At 34.4% G+C, this 16,906-nt stretch overlaps 2 protein-coding genes across 3 annotated transcripts in view; one reads left to right on the top strand and one right to left on the bottom strand.

Annotated features, from left to right (window-relative positions):
- Positions 1–16,906, bottom strand: part of LOC119080325 (calcium uniporter protein, mitochondrial) — a 92,434-nt gene that overhangs the window by 16,512 nt on the left and 59,016 nt on the right. The window lies entirely within an intron of this gene.
- The window catches only part of LOC119080324 (protein javelin), a 37,726-nt gene continuing 26,679 nt past the window's right edge, over positions 5,860–16,906 (top strand). The window contains exon 1 of the mRNA XM_037188602.1: positions 5,860–5,915. Coding sequence (XP_037044497.1) covers positions 5,875–5,915 — 41 coding nt within the window. The 5' untranslated portion in view covers positions 5,860–5,874. The remainder of the gene's footprint in view (positions 5,916–16,906) is intronic.

The following is a 16,906-nucleotide window of genomic DNA, read 5'->3' as shown; positions in this document are numbered from 1 at the left end:
ATGTCTTAAAATTAAACGGTTCATTAAACCAGTTTATTTTACCATTACAGCCATCGGGTGGTTTATAGCTAATCTAATTCATTTTTACTTGAAAACTTTGGAATGATCGCTATATATATTGGAGCCAATCTTTTATGTAAAACTCTGAAGTTTTGTAAGTTCATCAACTTGCCGTTATTGTAGAAAATTGTGAAATTAATTAGGAATAGTGGGACGAATGTCAAGTTTCTTTGAAAGATCATTTTCAAAGAGTTCAACCCGACAATTATTTACATCTCTATCTATCACATTTTCAACCATATGTTACATCTCTTTCGCACGACAGACATCCTTTATTGCCCGTCACTTAGGCTCCAACTCAATTTCAATTAAAAATTTCTACCAAACCGAAATGTACCCCTATTACAATACATAATGCTTTCACCGCAATTAATTTGTTTCGCCTAAAAATCAATAATGCAATAGACCAGTTCGGTCAAGTCATTACTTTCCATCACAATTCGTAGCAATTTGTTTTCTACGACAATTTACTGTTGTGTATAGTTTTCCCTTTAATATAGACAAAGCTCACAAGACGCGTCCTTTCTTTCACTAACCGATAACCTCATTACACAACATACCCCGTTGGGGGTAATAAATATTGATTGGACGTTCTGCTCCATATATCCGATCAATATTTTGTTTTTATTTCCGATATACCATTTAATGCAATAAACCTAATGAAATTGCGTACCTTTGCAAAGGAATCTACCACTACGTTATGTTTGCAGTTTATTGTAGTCGATGAAATTGGTAAAACAGAAAGTATAATAAACCGAGAAGTGATGATAAATCATCGACGACGGTTGTTTTAGGTTATCGAAAATTATTTAGGGAAAATTCCCGATAAATGCTTGGAATGATGCGAATTGCGAATATGTGTGCGTCTACAGTGTTGTAATTAATAGAAATTCCAACATTTCAGGCATTCATTAGGTTGAAACAATTTCGTTTTCTTGTCGATGCATATCCGAATCACATGCTAGCATACCAATTTAGATACATCATAAAGTGTACGGTGTTCATACTCCGACTGCAGCAAGAAATTTCTGTTGATTTGAGTATAAAACCTAAATGTTTAATGCTTCCATTTATTTGAGGTGTAAATCTTCTCTCAGTTATAATGTCGACATGCACACAAATAACCGACAACAAATGCAACGTAATTAATTTATTCAAATGATTAATGTGCTGATTAATTATCAAGCTGTGAAATATGGACCCAATAACCGACTAACCAATTAAACCAATACTTTTATGATTGATGATCAAGTAGATCTAGCTGAGACTGGGTATATGAACACTTTCTACAATAGAGATGGATTTATTGTTTTAAATTGCGATTTTCTATTGTGCTGATGCGAAGATGTATTCCATTATAGAGTAGCCCACAACACACAATTTCCAATGGTCACACGATTTTCAAATTGGGTGGCAAAGGATGTGATTGACAAACACAAAAACATTATTGATTGATGATGCCTTTGAGTCAAATCGACCTGTACTAACAAACGTTTGTCGAATACTAGTGTATTAGTACTGCAGACACGCCCTGCAAATCTATTTTATTTTATTTTTTAATTACTAGCCGAGACTATCCTTTCTATTTGAAAGTTGTTGATGTTTTCCGACTTAAACAACATTTACAAACAGTTCCAACAAACAGTCAATCACATACAAACTGTAATTGAATGACAGAGCCCAATTTTCTGCCACTTTAAATTCCATTCGTTCCACGCATGGAAAATCACTTGTTCTACCAATATCCGTTTCTATGCAATCATTTCTCATTAGGACGAATTCATCAGATTAAATTCTCTGTGCAAAATTAGATAACGAATTTTATGTGGAGCCATATAACTGGAGGATGAGGAAAGAGATTTAAAGCACCGTAAAACAGAGCCACATAATAACTATGCAAAAGTGACAAAACGGTTGGATCGGTGGTTAAATTTGCACGATACATCCGAAATTATGTAGTCGGGCGGCATAAAATATTTAGTACCGTAAGTGTGATGCAATTCGCAGAGGAGTATGTCAACAATTTGAGTGTTAGCTCTTAGCTCATTTCACGGCTGGGTAAAACACAATTTGTAAAATGCAAATCTTGATATTTTCTATCACCAAGTCAATACAATTCTTGTAGATTTTTCAACGAAAATTTGCCGTGAAAATTTGCTAACTCTAACTGTGCCATTTTCAATTCTAAATAAAATCTGTGAAAATGTCTTCACCTCAACCACCTGCCATGATATTCAATAACTAAACATCGAACACTATGGTGTTTGGTATTGGCGCCCTCGTACAATATTCTTTCGTTCGATGTTCGATTTTATGTGAACACAGTTCAATGAGACAAACAAACATTTATATCGACAAAATGAGAAATTTCAACAATAAAAATACAAGCAGCGAAGCAGCACCCATGCACACAACATCTTTCGAATCTGGATTAATTTTGTCCCATCAACCCAGAGTGATGTTGCCTCTTTTCTCAAAGCAGAAAAATAAATTGCACTTTGTCATTCGAAATAATTCCGGTATTTACATTGAACAACGAGGCTTTTAATTTGAAATAACTGCATAGTAATGTGCATGCATAACGCTTTTCATTATACTGTCGATGTTGTTAATTACGAAAAATTATTAATTGCATTACTTTGATGTATGTATGATGTACGTTGTTGTTTCATATCCATATCATAAGTAAAGGTTTGTTTGCTCCAGAAATCCTGTGGAGCATGAAATATTTTCATATTTTAGTCTCTTTATGAAAAGAAACATTGTGGGCAGAAATTATGTGTAGTTTCAACTCTTCAACATCATTTATGTGCAGTGTAATTCTTGTACGTATACGATACAAGGTTCTTCTGCGGAAAACTAAAGAAACACCCAAATGAACAAACTCATTACCACAAAAACTTTTGTTTTATGATCACATAAATAAAGCTCAACTTCCCAAAGAACTGCTGTTAAGTTAGGGACTGTGTTGAATTAACGAAGAAATTGAATTTGAACAGCCAGAGAAAACTTTTTTGTCCAAGATTAGCATAACAGGATTAGGTTAATGGTACTAGTATACGTACACTAATTTTACAATCGATTCTAGTGCCAATATATTTGCAATTTCGTCGAATTATTTCTTGTTGTCGAGAGACCGACATTTTATTACGTTTTGTGTTTTGTGTTTGGCCAAATAACATAACACTCGCAAATAACAGTTTAGTTTTATTCGAAAATAAAATTTATCGTTTCGACATTATCTGAATTTATATGGGTCGATTACATATTTTTTCAATGAATGTTCATGGCTTTGTCGTAAATCAGAATATGAAATGAAACAAAAAAATATTTAAAAATGAAAATAGCAACTTTACACAGTCTTGCTTTTTCCTGATGAAAATTTAATTCGTTGTGTGTATTCGATGATTTTCCCGTGGGGTGCGGTACTGCAGACAGACGAAACACAATATGATGAAAGCTGTTGAATTTTTTTTTCACGTTTTTATGTGGTCGTTGCTTACATCTATACACAATAATATTTGTTCTAGACAAAAGTTTCGGTTGTAAAGACAAGAATATTGCGTAATTGGTAGATTGACAATGACAATACTCGTCCATCTACTAGAGTGAGGTTAATAGTATTTTACTTCACTAGGGAGGTAATAGGGCCATTGCCTCCCTAGGGAAAAACCCATTCCCTCGCTCGTAAAGTAAAATAGCATACAGCACAAGGAAAATAATTTGATATCCCGTATCACGATCTGGATACGATATATCTTTTTATCTACCTAGGTGAAATAATAGCAGTGAAAAAGTGCTATTATTTCGCCGTCGGTAGATAAAATAGCGTATTCACCTCTGTCCAAATGTTTATTTAGACACTTGGGGTTATACCATTCGCCTTCGGCTCATGCAATAACTCCCCAAGTGTCTAAATAAACATGTGGACAGAGGTGAATAATCTACTATTTTTAATAGTTAAATCATTAATTCATCTCCATTATTTCTGCGTGGAACACAATGTACTTCCCTGGCATGGTAACCTACTGTTATTTGATACTGTGTTTTAAATCGAGCATTAATATCGATAAAACAGAGATATTTTAAACACAGTACCAAACGATATTTTTGTGTACGCGCAGACCCATCAACAAACGATGAACTTATCGATATAATAATGTAGGATTTCTGACCTCGAGGTAAATAATATTGACATCACATCGATGCCGTCTCCGATAAAACGTACGTTTGACATGCTTGCAGGTTGTAAGTCGCACTTTTCATCGAATTTCATAAGATATCGACAGTTCATTCGTAGAAAATCCTTTACTCAGGATTAAAGTAAAGAGTCATTTTTTAAGAGTGTATGGACCTTGGCTTTGCCTCGGATAAACAAAGCTCACACGAAAACTATTCAACGTTTTTATCCTTGTTATCCAAAAACTGTTATTGTCGGCTTGTAAATCGCATGCACAATAAATGAAGATTATATCAAGTCTCGTTTGTAGCACGAGTATTTTAGTTGATAAAATAAAGTGCGTAGCTGCTATCAAACTGTTGGTTAGACTGTAATTTTTCTTTTGGACGTCAAAAAGTAAACTTTGAAAGCAGGTAACTTAATCTACTATTTAGTGATGTAGAACCCTCGGTAGAAACAACAGATACAATGCCCACATTTTTATGAATTAAACAATTCTATTCGCAAAAAACAATAAACAAATATTCCACCTACGCCCCGGTAGTTACCATCGGACCACGCTGCGAGTAAATGTTCATGTTATAGTCTTCTTTCTTAACAATTAAACGCAATTGTAAATTAAAAACATACACAAAATTGAAATCGCCCATTAACACACCAGTCCAATCTAAATTATTAAAGAACAAAATATGAAACGAAAGAAGAAGAAAAAAAAACTCGGCGTTTTAATTAATGAAGTTTTTTTTTACATTACTTCACACATGATATCAAAGTAAAGAGAGATTTTCGTTGAAACTTGAAACTATGATTTCGTTGTTCAGTTTCTGTTAACCGCTGATCGAAATCGGATGAAGAAATTAGTTTGATTTCATGGAAATGAGTAATCGTTTATTGATCGTTTATTGAGTTTTAAAAGAAATTGATGAGAAGAAAAAAAAACTTTTTGTTGAAAAACAAATAAATTCCCGACAAATTTCGTAAGAGATGACAAATTTTCTTTGTTCAAAAGTATCAACGAAATTGATAGCTTATGATATTTATCCCGTTCTTTACATTATTGTGGTGTGATAAATTGTAAAACACATTTTTTGTGTTCTGCACTCGTCTTATCTAAAGTGGTAAAAATTGTAAAGTGTTTAAAGACTTATTGTGTTGTGAACGACGTATTATGTTTATGTCGCTGACAAAGATGGATTAAGTTCATTTATCATTCATATATTGATATGGTTTCGGTAGAAAAATAGGGGTGAATGAGATTGTCACGTCGATAAGTACAATAACAGTAAATGTAATTGTGGTGTACGTTGGATACGATTTTTTTTTTCAAATTAAAACAAAATATCATTCACCGAGTTAATTGACTTGAAATGAAACAGTAAGGCAATCACGTTTTTAATTAATTGAAACGAAAATAAATTTTAAACTTTGATTTTATTATCATTTTATATGCAAAATATTTGTTAATTTTAATTACCGAAGTGCACAAATCGAGTTTTATTTCGAAACCATTAACAATTTTTGAACGAAGTTAAAGCGAAAACTGATTCAATATTATTTCAACCATTTTGGACCATTTTAGTGAAAACTTCAATATAGGTTCGGGTCAGAGTCATAGTCTGTGTCATGGTGGTACTATGGGATATCTACGCGACTCGCAGACGAAGAAAAAAAATCGGTAAGTTTGTGGTGGGTAAGATTTTTGCATCAATTTGGAATAAAATATAATTAATAAATGCAACGAGGGAATTTGAAGTCAGAATGAACCAATTATGGTAAACTTGTTTGTTTGTTTTGAATTAACACCGTTTGACGGCCAATAACAAGCTCAGTTTGGACTGGTGGCTTAACGTCACTTTCGAACCACCGCTCTAAGCATTGGCCGTTAATGATTTTGATTATCGATAACCATTTGATAAATCAATTATCGATAATTTCTTTCGATCGATATTATCGATAGTTTTGAATGTCTCCCATGCCTACGACCGCTCGGAGTATGGAAATATTTTCTGAGGAAATTTAACATAACTGATATCTTTCCCAAATCTAGGGTGCACATTTGTTAATATTTGGGTTACATCATACGAGTTGCATCCACCAAACACACTGCAACTACTCATATTACAAATGTTGAATTACCTTTGAGGTGTTACCATATGGAGTTTTGTCTGACAAAGTTCATATAACTTGTTGAAGCTTCTCACATGTTTGTGATGTTATATTACCTTAGATGAAAAATGTATTTTTCTGATACTTTTGCAAGGCTTGTCAGACTCATCAAGCTATATCCAATATAACTTTGATTAGGTGACATGACTCTAAAAGAATTCAGGCGCTGTTGATCCTATACTGCCTGATCTTGAGAGTAATTTTCAGATGATAATTGAAATATTTAGTCTGATACTTTCGACTATTCTCCCCTTGGACTTATCAGTATATATACGCTCACCACAGAAACGAATGCCTTTCAAATAAACAAAACAAAATACCCGATTTACACCATAAAGCACAAAAAAACATCCACGATTTCCGAACTTATCAATATATGGGTATACTCGGATTACCATCGTTTTGCGATGATTTATGCGAGTTCAAAAATTTACAAATTGAGTTATTTTTCTGCATATTTTGCATAACATGACAGCCTAGTACAAAAAATACCCTAACGCCTACGATATTAAGAGCGATATTCCTGTTTATATTCAAATTACACACATCCTTTCGCACGCCTTTAAAACAAGCTGTAACAATAAATCTCGGAGAAGAAGAAGAGAAAAAAAGCGGAAGCGTATAACATACAACCCTAAATTCAAATTCAGCATAAATGTACCCTCATTCACATTAAATTTTTTTTCTCTTTCATATCGTTCGATCAACTATCACTATATATTTACAGAGCTTCCGTCTTTACGATTTATCGGTCGTACCTTTAAATACACTTATAAATTTCATTCGAAGACGGCATATCAGACAGCACCTTCGTCATATGCATAAACAAATAAATTCCGATGTGAAAGCATCCGAGTTAATATTGGGGGCAACGAGGAAAAAAAGCTACATGAAAAAGGTCATGATTTGAATTCTAATTTTCCACGAAACGTTACATCATCATGTTCGGCTTAACGTGACGGGTTGTATTTTAGTGACAACAGATACGATGTCGCCGATTTTAATACAAATTCGGTCGTTCAATCAATGTGATGATCTCTGGTAGAACGTTTGCAAAAATCGACTTTTGAAATTGTTTTTTTTTTTCGTAATGAAGTGACTGCATTCGATAATTTTGAGGGTTTACCATGTCTATGTCGGCTGTCAATTCCATTGGAAATTACAAAACCACCTTGTGAATTTGTCATATCATTCGGGATTATGAAGAAAGTATAATGTATTACAGCATGGCGTTGTGATAGAGTCCGGTGGCATTTTCGGAGTCTGTGATGAAATTAATATCGCCAAATTTATTATGATGGATTGCTGCAACATGAAATGTAATATTCTCACAGACAGACTTCCCACATGCCTGAAATGTTCGAAAGTCTTGAGGAGTAGGGGAAACAGAAAACAATAGGAAGACCTACGATATCCTGGAATAAAATTAGAATAAATGTAAATCATTTGCTGTTGCTAACGAAATCAAAGAAAATGGAAATATGAACAGACTAGAACACCAATGCTGCGTTGGACTTGATTTTTCATTTTTCTTTTCTCTCGGTGGAAAGCCTGTTCAATAGCGCTGGTTCGCACGGTAAGTTAGTTACACCCCGGGTATTTTTAATGAAACTTCATCCGAAAGGGAAAAGAGATTCATTCGCTTGAGTAATACAAAATTAAGAGCTTTTAATACCTTGATCGTATTATAAACGAATAAATTTCGGAAATTTTGTTATTTATGCCACGGAATATTCTATTTGATCCATATTCCAGTGATAAAGTACCGCCGCTTACGACTCCTTTGATGAATTAACTCTTTATTTTCATATTTCTATTTAATCCTGGTAAAATATTTACCTTTCGCAACACAAAACAAAGAAAATTTCGACTAACAGCACATTTTAGCAGCCACAAAAAGTTTGAGCAAGACTTAAGTCGATTCAAAACATATTTCTGTTCGGGATTATAATACCCAAACATAGATCGTATCATGCAGCAAATTCGCAATGAAAATTCATCATATCGACATTGAAAGAGTTGGAAATGTTCTCGGTCGGATATTCTATTCCATGATAATATATACTAGTACAGCCGCTATATGTACACGATATATGTTCTGTATCCATGTACTAACAATGTTCTACGGAAAATATTCGATTATAGACCAACCCGAAAGCAAATATCATTCTTCGAGGTAAATTTCACTTCGATTTCCATGTGAGGATATCTTTTGCAATGGCATGAGCATATTAAATCGTCGTTAAAGAAAATCTGAACGAATTTCGATCGGAAAATTTAGATTTTAATTTGTCACTCTTGTGACCGTTGACTGTGTATTTTGCGATATGAACATTGTGCGATTGTATGAGTATGTAAATTGAATTCCATTGCACACATATACATTTGGATATAACTTAAAACTTTGTGAAAGTTTTAATCAAAATCCGCTGTTTCCATTCCTGTTATATGTTTTATAGCAATTCTTCAAATTTACGCATTTTGCGTGTTTCGCGGTACACCGTGCAATTGAGTCGAACGTAAAGGGGCTGAGCCAATTAAAACTCTTTTTTTATTTTAAATTGCACTTAAAACTTATTTATTTTTCCCAACCGGTTTCAATAGCTAAGCTATCATCATCAGAGGCTGGCAATTGACTAACATGAAAATTACATAACAGCAATTATATTATCTCTTATCTATATCTAACATAAATGTAAACAAACTTTACAGAAACTCTCGACTAGATAAGTTCGTCATACATGTAAAAGCATCTATATGCATCGATTCAAAATTTTTTACTCAAACAAACATAATGCAATGGTATAGAGATACTTAACGAAATGTTCCGAGAACTCTCATTCACAGTCATAGAAAATCTCACTCATGCTGGTATCTGGCGTTTCTACAGTCAAATCAATGACTCTCTCATCAGTTCGTCTCTTTAATACAAACAGATTTAACAAAGGCGATTTTACATTGCCGTCATCAACGTTGAGTAGGTTTTCGTGTTTGTGCTTATGAATGTGTATCGCTTCGTAGTATTCCACCTTCCAGAGTTGCTTGACGGGTTGTACGAGTTTTAGGTCACTAATGTCGATTTCGTGTTTGGTCATGAATATGTGTTTACCAACAGCCGTTTTTTGTTTCCAATTGGCTGATTTTATGTGCTCGTTAAACCTTACGAATAATTTGCGGATTGTCATACCAAAGTATTCTCTGCCACAGCACCCACATTGTATTTTGTAAATGCCTGACTTGTGCAAATCCAACGGAGCATCTTTGATTGTACCCAACAAGTCCTTTAACGAACCTTCGTTTCTGTGGACCAGTGCAATGTCGAATCTGTTGTATACCAGTTTCAACATTTTCGTTACTTTAGGATAATAACGGAAACTGACTCGTTTTGGCGGTTCGGCAGGCTTTTCGTACAGTGTCGTAAACTCGTTCCGGTGTTTTTTCTTGATGTGTTTCTCAATGATTTCGTTGACAGCTTCATTCTTAAACCCATTGACACGGCCTATCTCTAGGATCTTTGCTTTCTCTCTCTCGATTTGTTCTTCGTTCAATGGAAGACTAACCATAAAGTCAGCCATCGAATGGTATGCTGCCATTTTGTGTTTCATATCGTGGAAAGAATCGCTGGTGATTAGTCTCATAGTTTTGGTTGGCTTCCGGTAGACATCAACTCTCACTTGACCGTCGACAATTTCGCACATCACGTTCAAAAAACGACGCATTCAGAAAGTTGTTGGAAGATGAGATGGACAAGGTGAAGAAAGGAGCCATACGTTTCACAATCGAAAGGCAATCAGACGAACAGAAGCTCCCTTTTTTGAACGTGATGTGCGAAATTGTCGACGGTCAAGTGAGAGTTGATGTCTACCGGAAGCCAACCAAAACTATGAGACTAATCACCAGCGATTCTTTCCACGATATGAAACACAAAATGGCAGCATACCATTCGATGGCTGACTTTATGGTTAGTCTTCCATTGAACGAAGAACAAATCGAGAGAGAGAAAGCAAAGATCCTAGAGATAGGCCGTGTCAATGGGTTTAAGAATGAAGCTGTCAACGAAATCATTGAGAAACACATCAAGAAAAAACACCGGAACGAGTTTACGACACTGTACGAAAAGCCTGCCGAACCGCCAAAACGAGTCAGTTTCCGTTATTATCCTAAAGTAACGAAAATGTTGAAACTGGTATACAACAGATTCGACATTGCACTGGTCCACAGAAACGAAGGTTCGTTAAAGGACTTGTTGGGTACAATCAAAGATGCTCCGTTGGATTTGCACAAGTCAGGCATTTACAAAATACAATGTGGGTGCTGTGGCAGAGAATACTTTGGTATGACAATCCGCAAATTATTCGTAAGGTTTAACGAGCACATAAAATCAGCCAATTGGAAACAAAAAACGGCTGTTGGTAAACACATATTCATGACCAAACACGAAATCGACATTAGTGACCTAAAACTCGTACAACCCGTCAAGCAACTCTGGAAGGTGGAATACTACGAAGCGATACACATTCATAAGCACAAACACGAAAACCTACTCAACGTTGATGACGGCAATGTAAAATCGCCTTTGTTAAATCTGTTTGTATTAAAGAGACGAACTGATGAGAGAGTCATTGATTTGACTGTAGAAACGCCAGATACCAGCATGAGTGAGATTTTCTATGACTGTGAATGAGAGTTCTCGGAACATTTCGTTAAGTATCTCTATACCATTGCATTATGTTTGTTTGAGTAAAAAATTTTGAATCGATGCATATAGATGCTTTTACATGTATGACGAACTTATCTAGTCGAGAGTTTCTGTAAAGTTTGTTTACATTTATGTTAGATATAGATAAGAGATAATATAATTGCTGTTATGTAATTTTCATGTTAGTCAATTGCCAGCCTCTGATGATGATAGCTTAGCTATTGAAACCGGTTGGGAAAAATAAATAAGTTTTAAGTGCAATTTAAAATAAAAAAAGAGTTTTAATTGGCTCAGCCCCTTTACGTTTTATAGCAACGCGGGCAGTTGTCACAAATCACAGTACATTTCTTCTCGTTTCAAATTCCACTTTTAATTGATCTAAAAATTTCAAAAAAATATGAATAGACCACATTTATACAGGAAGTAGGTGATGATTTATTCCGCAATCTGTCTACACTTTTAAAACTCCAATGACTGTAAAAGTAACTCTCAAAATCCATTTCTGGTTGTCAACGAAATTAATTGGAAAAGTTTTGTTTTAAATGCCAAAACATTTCGTTTTCATTTTTAAATCTCCACTGAATAGCAACCAACTGCCACAGTTATACATGCCTGGTCTATATCAAAATAACATGAAACCAGAAATTGTACTTTTGTAAAATCAAGTGCTTTCTAAACGATTTTCATTAAAAAGATTTTAAAAGACCTCTTGAGGTGTATTTAATACACGAAGTCTAAGGGAGATCCTTGATTATATGATGAAATTGCAGCTGTGTGAATGGACTTCCACTTGCCATAAATTTTAATTTATTGAACATTTGACCATTTACACGCAAATTCCATTATCACAGCCAGCAGGGTGTTCAATTTCGTTATTCGACCAATTTAATTACTTTCAATGAACGCATTCAAACAAAGCCTGAGGTAAAGTGAAACAATCAATATATTCTATTCGAATATTTAGGACAATGTAAATACAAAAACAAACTTTCGGTCATATTACAAGGGCTGTATTGCGTATTCGCTGCATGCTTTTATTGGAAATTCGAGATTCGAATCGGCAATATATTCATGAAAACACAAACAGAATAACAGTTGTGGAGGAGACTCAGACAACCCGCTTGGAAGAAAAAAATAAGAAAACGAAATTATTGACAATCTAAAAAAATGGAGAAGAAAATATTTTTTTTTTATTCAACGTGAAAAAATGTTCCAACTGTATGTCGTCAAAATGCGCATTTTTCATAAGTTTGTTTAAACTTCGAAACGTTCAGCCTCTCATAAGGAAATTACTAAATGGCACATCTTCTACTTTTGATCGTACACCATTTTACGATATTTTGTTAATTAATTTATGTCATATAGTCCTTGCTAGAGAGCACAGACTTATATTTATTGCAGACGCATTCGGCATCAGACAAATTTTAAGCGGGCTGTGAAATTCGGGTCGTATTCAAAATTAATTTTATAAAAAAATATTTGCGACTAACGTTGAGTTAGAGAAGGGTTTTCTGCTTAGAATATTATTGTGCGTCAAAATTGTTGAAATTCCGTTGGTCTACATCAAACAATTACTTACTCTCACTTCCTCGCACAACGACATAATTTTTGACCTGGTTCAAGGAATTATTTCTCAATTTCGGTATGAAACCCAGCGACGTCCTTTACATTACACCTAATTTGTCATCTAACTAATGAGCTTTAAGCTCTAATATACCCTTTAAATCTTTTCAGTCGATTATCATAAAATTTTACTCTCTTCGGCTAATGTTCACCGCAACCAGACAAACCCATTAAAACTTCTGGAAATTCCAATTATACCATATGACACCAAACTAAGAGCCCATTAACAAAACAATACAATGAAAATAATCTCCGAAAAAAGTTTTTACAAAACCAAAGAGAGACATACTGTCGCGTCGCCTCTCGCATGCATTTTCCGATCATAAACTCGTGTCTGCAACCTATTTATTATTCTCGGTTTTCCATCTTTATGTCTAATGTGTATGTGACCATGAATATTCCCCGAAGAAAAATATTGTGTCACATTCCAACAAATTTATATGTTTCGTTTCATGCGCTTCGAATATCACTAAACTGGGAACTGGGACGAGACCAAAGAAGAGAAAAAAAAAAGTTTTTTATTTAACAATTTGGAGAATGAATTTATGGTACACGTATTATGAGGCTGGCAAGCAGAACTTAAAAATTTGGATTGAAAAAAAAATTGCCAAAAAAGAACTTGGTTTTATATATGCCATTGTTGTGGTCTGCATCGGCATGGAATTAGGTTTAGTTATTGTAAAACTGTTGGAGAGTTTTGCGGAGTCAGTTTCGATCGCATATCGTTTGATGAAAGACGAAATGAAGATAGTTATCGCTATAACGTATTGGGTAAAAAGCCGTGTTGAGTTAAAAATTATGTGTACATAAAACCACATCACGTCACCACAAAACAAATAACCAGCAAATTTTCATCCAAGTCAAAATTTTCACGATTTACCATTAATAAAATTTTATATTTATCGCATCAAAATATGGAAACAGTGGTTGTTATTCAACTATAATAAAATTCGTCGTTGGTGAGACACTAAAGTCGTTTTACTATCTATAATTTTGGAATGGAAACAGAGTATTGTAAAATAGTAATAACGTAACGAAGCGTAATAGTCTTCGCTATGGTCGTTCTTAACTAATTCTTTTAACAACTCCATTATCTCCATTTTTCAAAGTAACTAACTTTCGTTCATGTATTCAGACTCTACGCGTCTAGTGCGTGTTTTCAGCATTTTCGTTTAAATTTTGAACAATCTGTGACGCGAACAGATAGTGTCTTCGTGATCTAATGATGTTTTGTTGATTTATACTACCATTACCACACCATTCCACAACGAGAAAATTATTTCATTTTCTAGACCTGGAGCCCACGACATTTGAGTCCCTCATAAGAGGCCCTAGCGAGGGTGAACCTAGTCTATATCTCGGCCTGCACGAATCGTAGAAAATCCAAATTGGCGGCAGAATGAAGGTGTTGGAGCCAAATGAAGAATCCAACTTCGAAATAAAGTTTTTATTGAAAGTCATGGCGTACCAGACGCAATGAAAATTAGAATATTTGACTTATCTGGCACGATAGGACTTTCAATAAAAAATTGTATTTCTAAACTGGATTCTTGATTTCGCTACAACACCTTTATTTTGCCGACAATTTGAATTTTCTACGATGCGTGCTGGCCGAGATGTACACTAGGGTCTCCCTCGCTAAGGCCCTTTCACGGCTCGAATCAAAAAGTCGTGGAACAAATGTTTTTCGTATCCGGTATAATGTATCAATATGGCATAGGTTTCAAGTCGGGACCTTATGAGGGACTAAAATGTCGTGGGCTTCAGGTCTATTCGTATTGAAGCGTGTACGCATAATCTCCGATTCATATTGCTTCCCTTTTTAACGACGAGCAACCTTTTATATTACCGCAGGCTTCAATTAACAATTATTATTCTCATATTCTTTGCTCGAATATTTGATTGTACGTACTTATGTTAGAGCTTTGTTGACTTGATTGATTATAATAATGTGAGTATGCATTTTATTGGTGAATTAATGATTTCTCCATACCAAGCTGAACGATTGCTGTATAGATGATTAAACGATGAACACAAATTGATTCGCTTGTAGCGGCATAGAGAATTTAGTGACTCCATGTCTCGTTACCTAAGTTTTCCGACTTTATTCATTTTACGTTACTGTGAGTAAGACGACGTAGTTTTAATAAATTCTAAAGTTACTTAATAACTCCAAAAACATGAGAAGTTGCAAGGTATGATGTTCGCTCATTCCTTCATTTCAAAACGACTAACTTCATAACACAGAACATTATTTCCAACTTAAGAAAACTTTTTATGAAATATTTCCTCTTTCAATTCCACAAAATCCATGCCTTGGCAAGAACAGTTATTCACAAAGAGGATTATTTCACTTCAATAACATCTCATAGATGTAGGAATTATGAATCTATACCACTGTTGTTGGTTGCATGTAGTGTAGTGTAGTGTGATACTATAATTTACGCGTAAAAGTCAAATTAATAGTTTTGTTTTGTGAAAATTAAACCATAAAATAATTTGCATAAAAGCCCTTCTTTAACTAGAAACTCAAACATAGCACTACACAACTTCATGTTTATGATTATAAAAAGGTTTTACCGCATACATTTCTGTTCAACGTAAATATGGCGCAATAAAACTCTCATTGCGAATCGTTATTTAGAGCTTGAGAAGTCGCTTATAGAGAGATTTTTCTATTTGCACAACAATTTGTTTTCTGAATAGTCATCATAAACCGTCAGCATGATATGCACAAATATAAAATCAGTGGGGTGGTTCAATTCAGTCACGGTTTGTTGTTGGGCTGTGTGGATACAGCATTTATTAAAGAATAAACGCTTTGATGGCTATTGACTTGATAAACTTTAATATGACTTTAAGAAGGGTCTTGTGCTGAGCAAATTACTACTTTTTATGAGGATGATATTTTCTGCGCTATTCGTTATTGATTGGGTAAAAGGTTTTGCCCTTTGAACCTAAAATGAAAGTTAACCGATTACTTCTATTAGTTGAATTATTTGAGAATGAGTCACTCCGACCTATTTTTTTCATTTTTAAATAGTTGTTTATCCGAAATATAGGTTTTAAGACGATCTATACGTTTAAATTATTTTTATAAAAATTTAAATTTGTGCATAATTAAGTATGACTTTATAAGTCCAATGATCTAAATAGCACCTCACCTTGTCAGTTTACTGTTTAAAGAAATCAGAGAGATGATAACATGGCAACTGGGACCAAACCCAGTTGCCATGTTATAATCTCTCTGAAAGAAATGTGCGAAAATTTATTCTTTTTTGCGATTTCGGTTGTTATGTTGTCACCCTGACATTTTGCACCTTCACATATCTTAATAAGAGGTTAGAACGTCACCGTTTTAAGGGTCTGTAATCATTATGATCGTGAAGGTCAACCAGTGAAGACGATTTGAAAACTTGATATTATTGTTGTAGACATCTGTAAATCGAAAAAGTGATATTTGGATGGCACAGGATTTCCTAAAGGTAAGCATTAATTGTCTATTTTATCCTTAATAGTAATTGTTCGACTTAACTCTAAAACCTGAAATAAGCTTTTCAGTAGTTTACCGAATATTCTCGAAAATTAACAGACCGCAATTTTTTGGTAACTATTTTTGCAAATTCAGTAATTAATTTCGCGTGACCTCCATTTACGAGTAGGGACCCGTTCACAAAATATGTGAAATTTCATTCTATTTCCTAGTATAAATCGAGTCCAGGGAAATGCAGTTAGGTGTAGGAAGCGAGGGGGAAACTACGCGAGCAAATACTGGGACAGCCAATAGAAACCGATAGACGTCAATAGAAACCAATACTTACCAATAGAAGGAAATTGTACAGCAATACATGGTAATGGTCGTCAATATAGACAGGTCCATTGGAATGTATTGGCGTATACTATTTCCTACTATTCGTAAGTATTGGTGTAACATTTCGTTATGTTGGTCTAATGCACTGGTTTAGCTAGTTAAAGTCGTATTGACACCTATTTTCATTATAAAAAGGAATTTCTTTGAATTTGGTCAATTTGGAAAAGTTTAAATGTTCGCCTATATATGGTTGCTTTGTTCCTGTTGCTGGTCGCTTTATTCTTTTTAGGAAGTAGGAACTGTGTCAAGAAAAAATTAACGCTTGGCTACCTTGGAGTAACTGACCAACATTCCGAAATTTTTTTGT

Source organism: Bradysia coprophila, unplaced genomic scaffold (assembly GCF_014529535.1).
Source record: "Bradysia coprophila strain Holo2 unplaced genomic scaffold, BU_Bcop_v1 contig_350, whole genome shotgun sequence".
Lineage (NCBI taxonomy): Eukaryota > Metazoa > Arthropoda > Insecta > Diptera > Sciaridae > Bradysia > Bradysia coprophila.
Note: the sequence above shows the minus strand (reverse complement) of the source record. Positions and strands in the feature narration are given on the sequence as shown.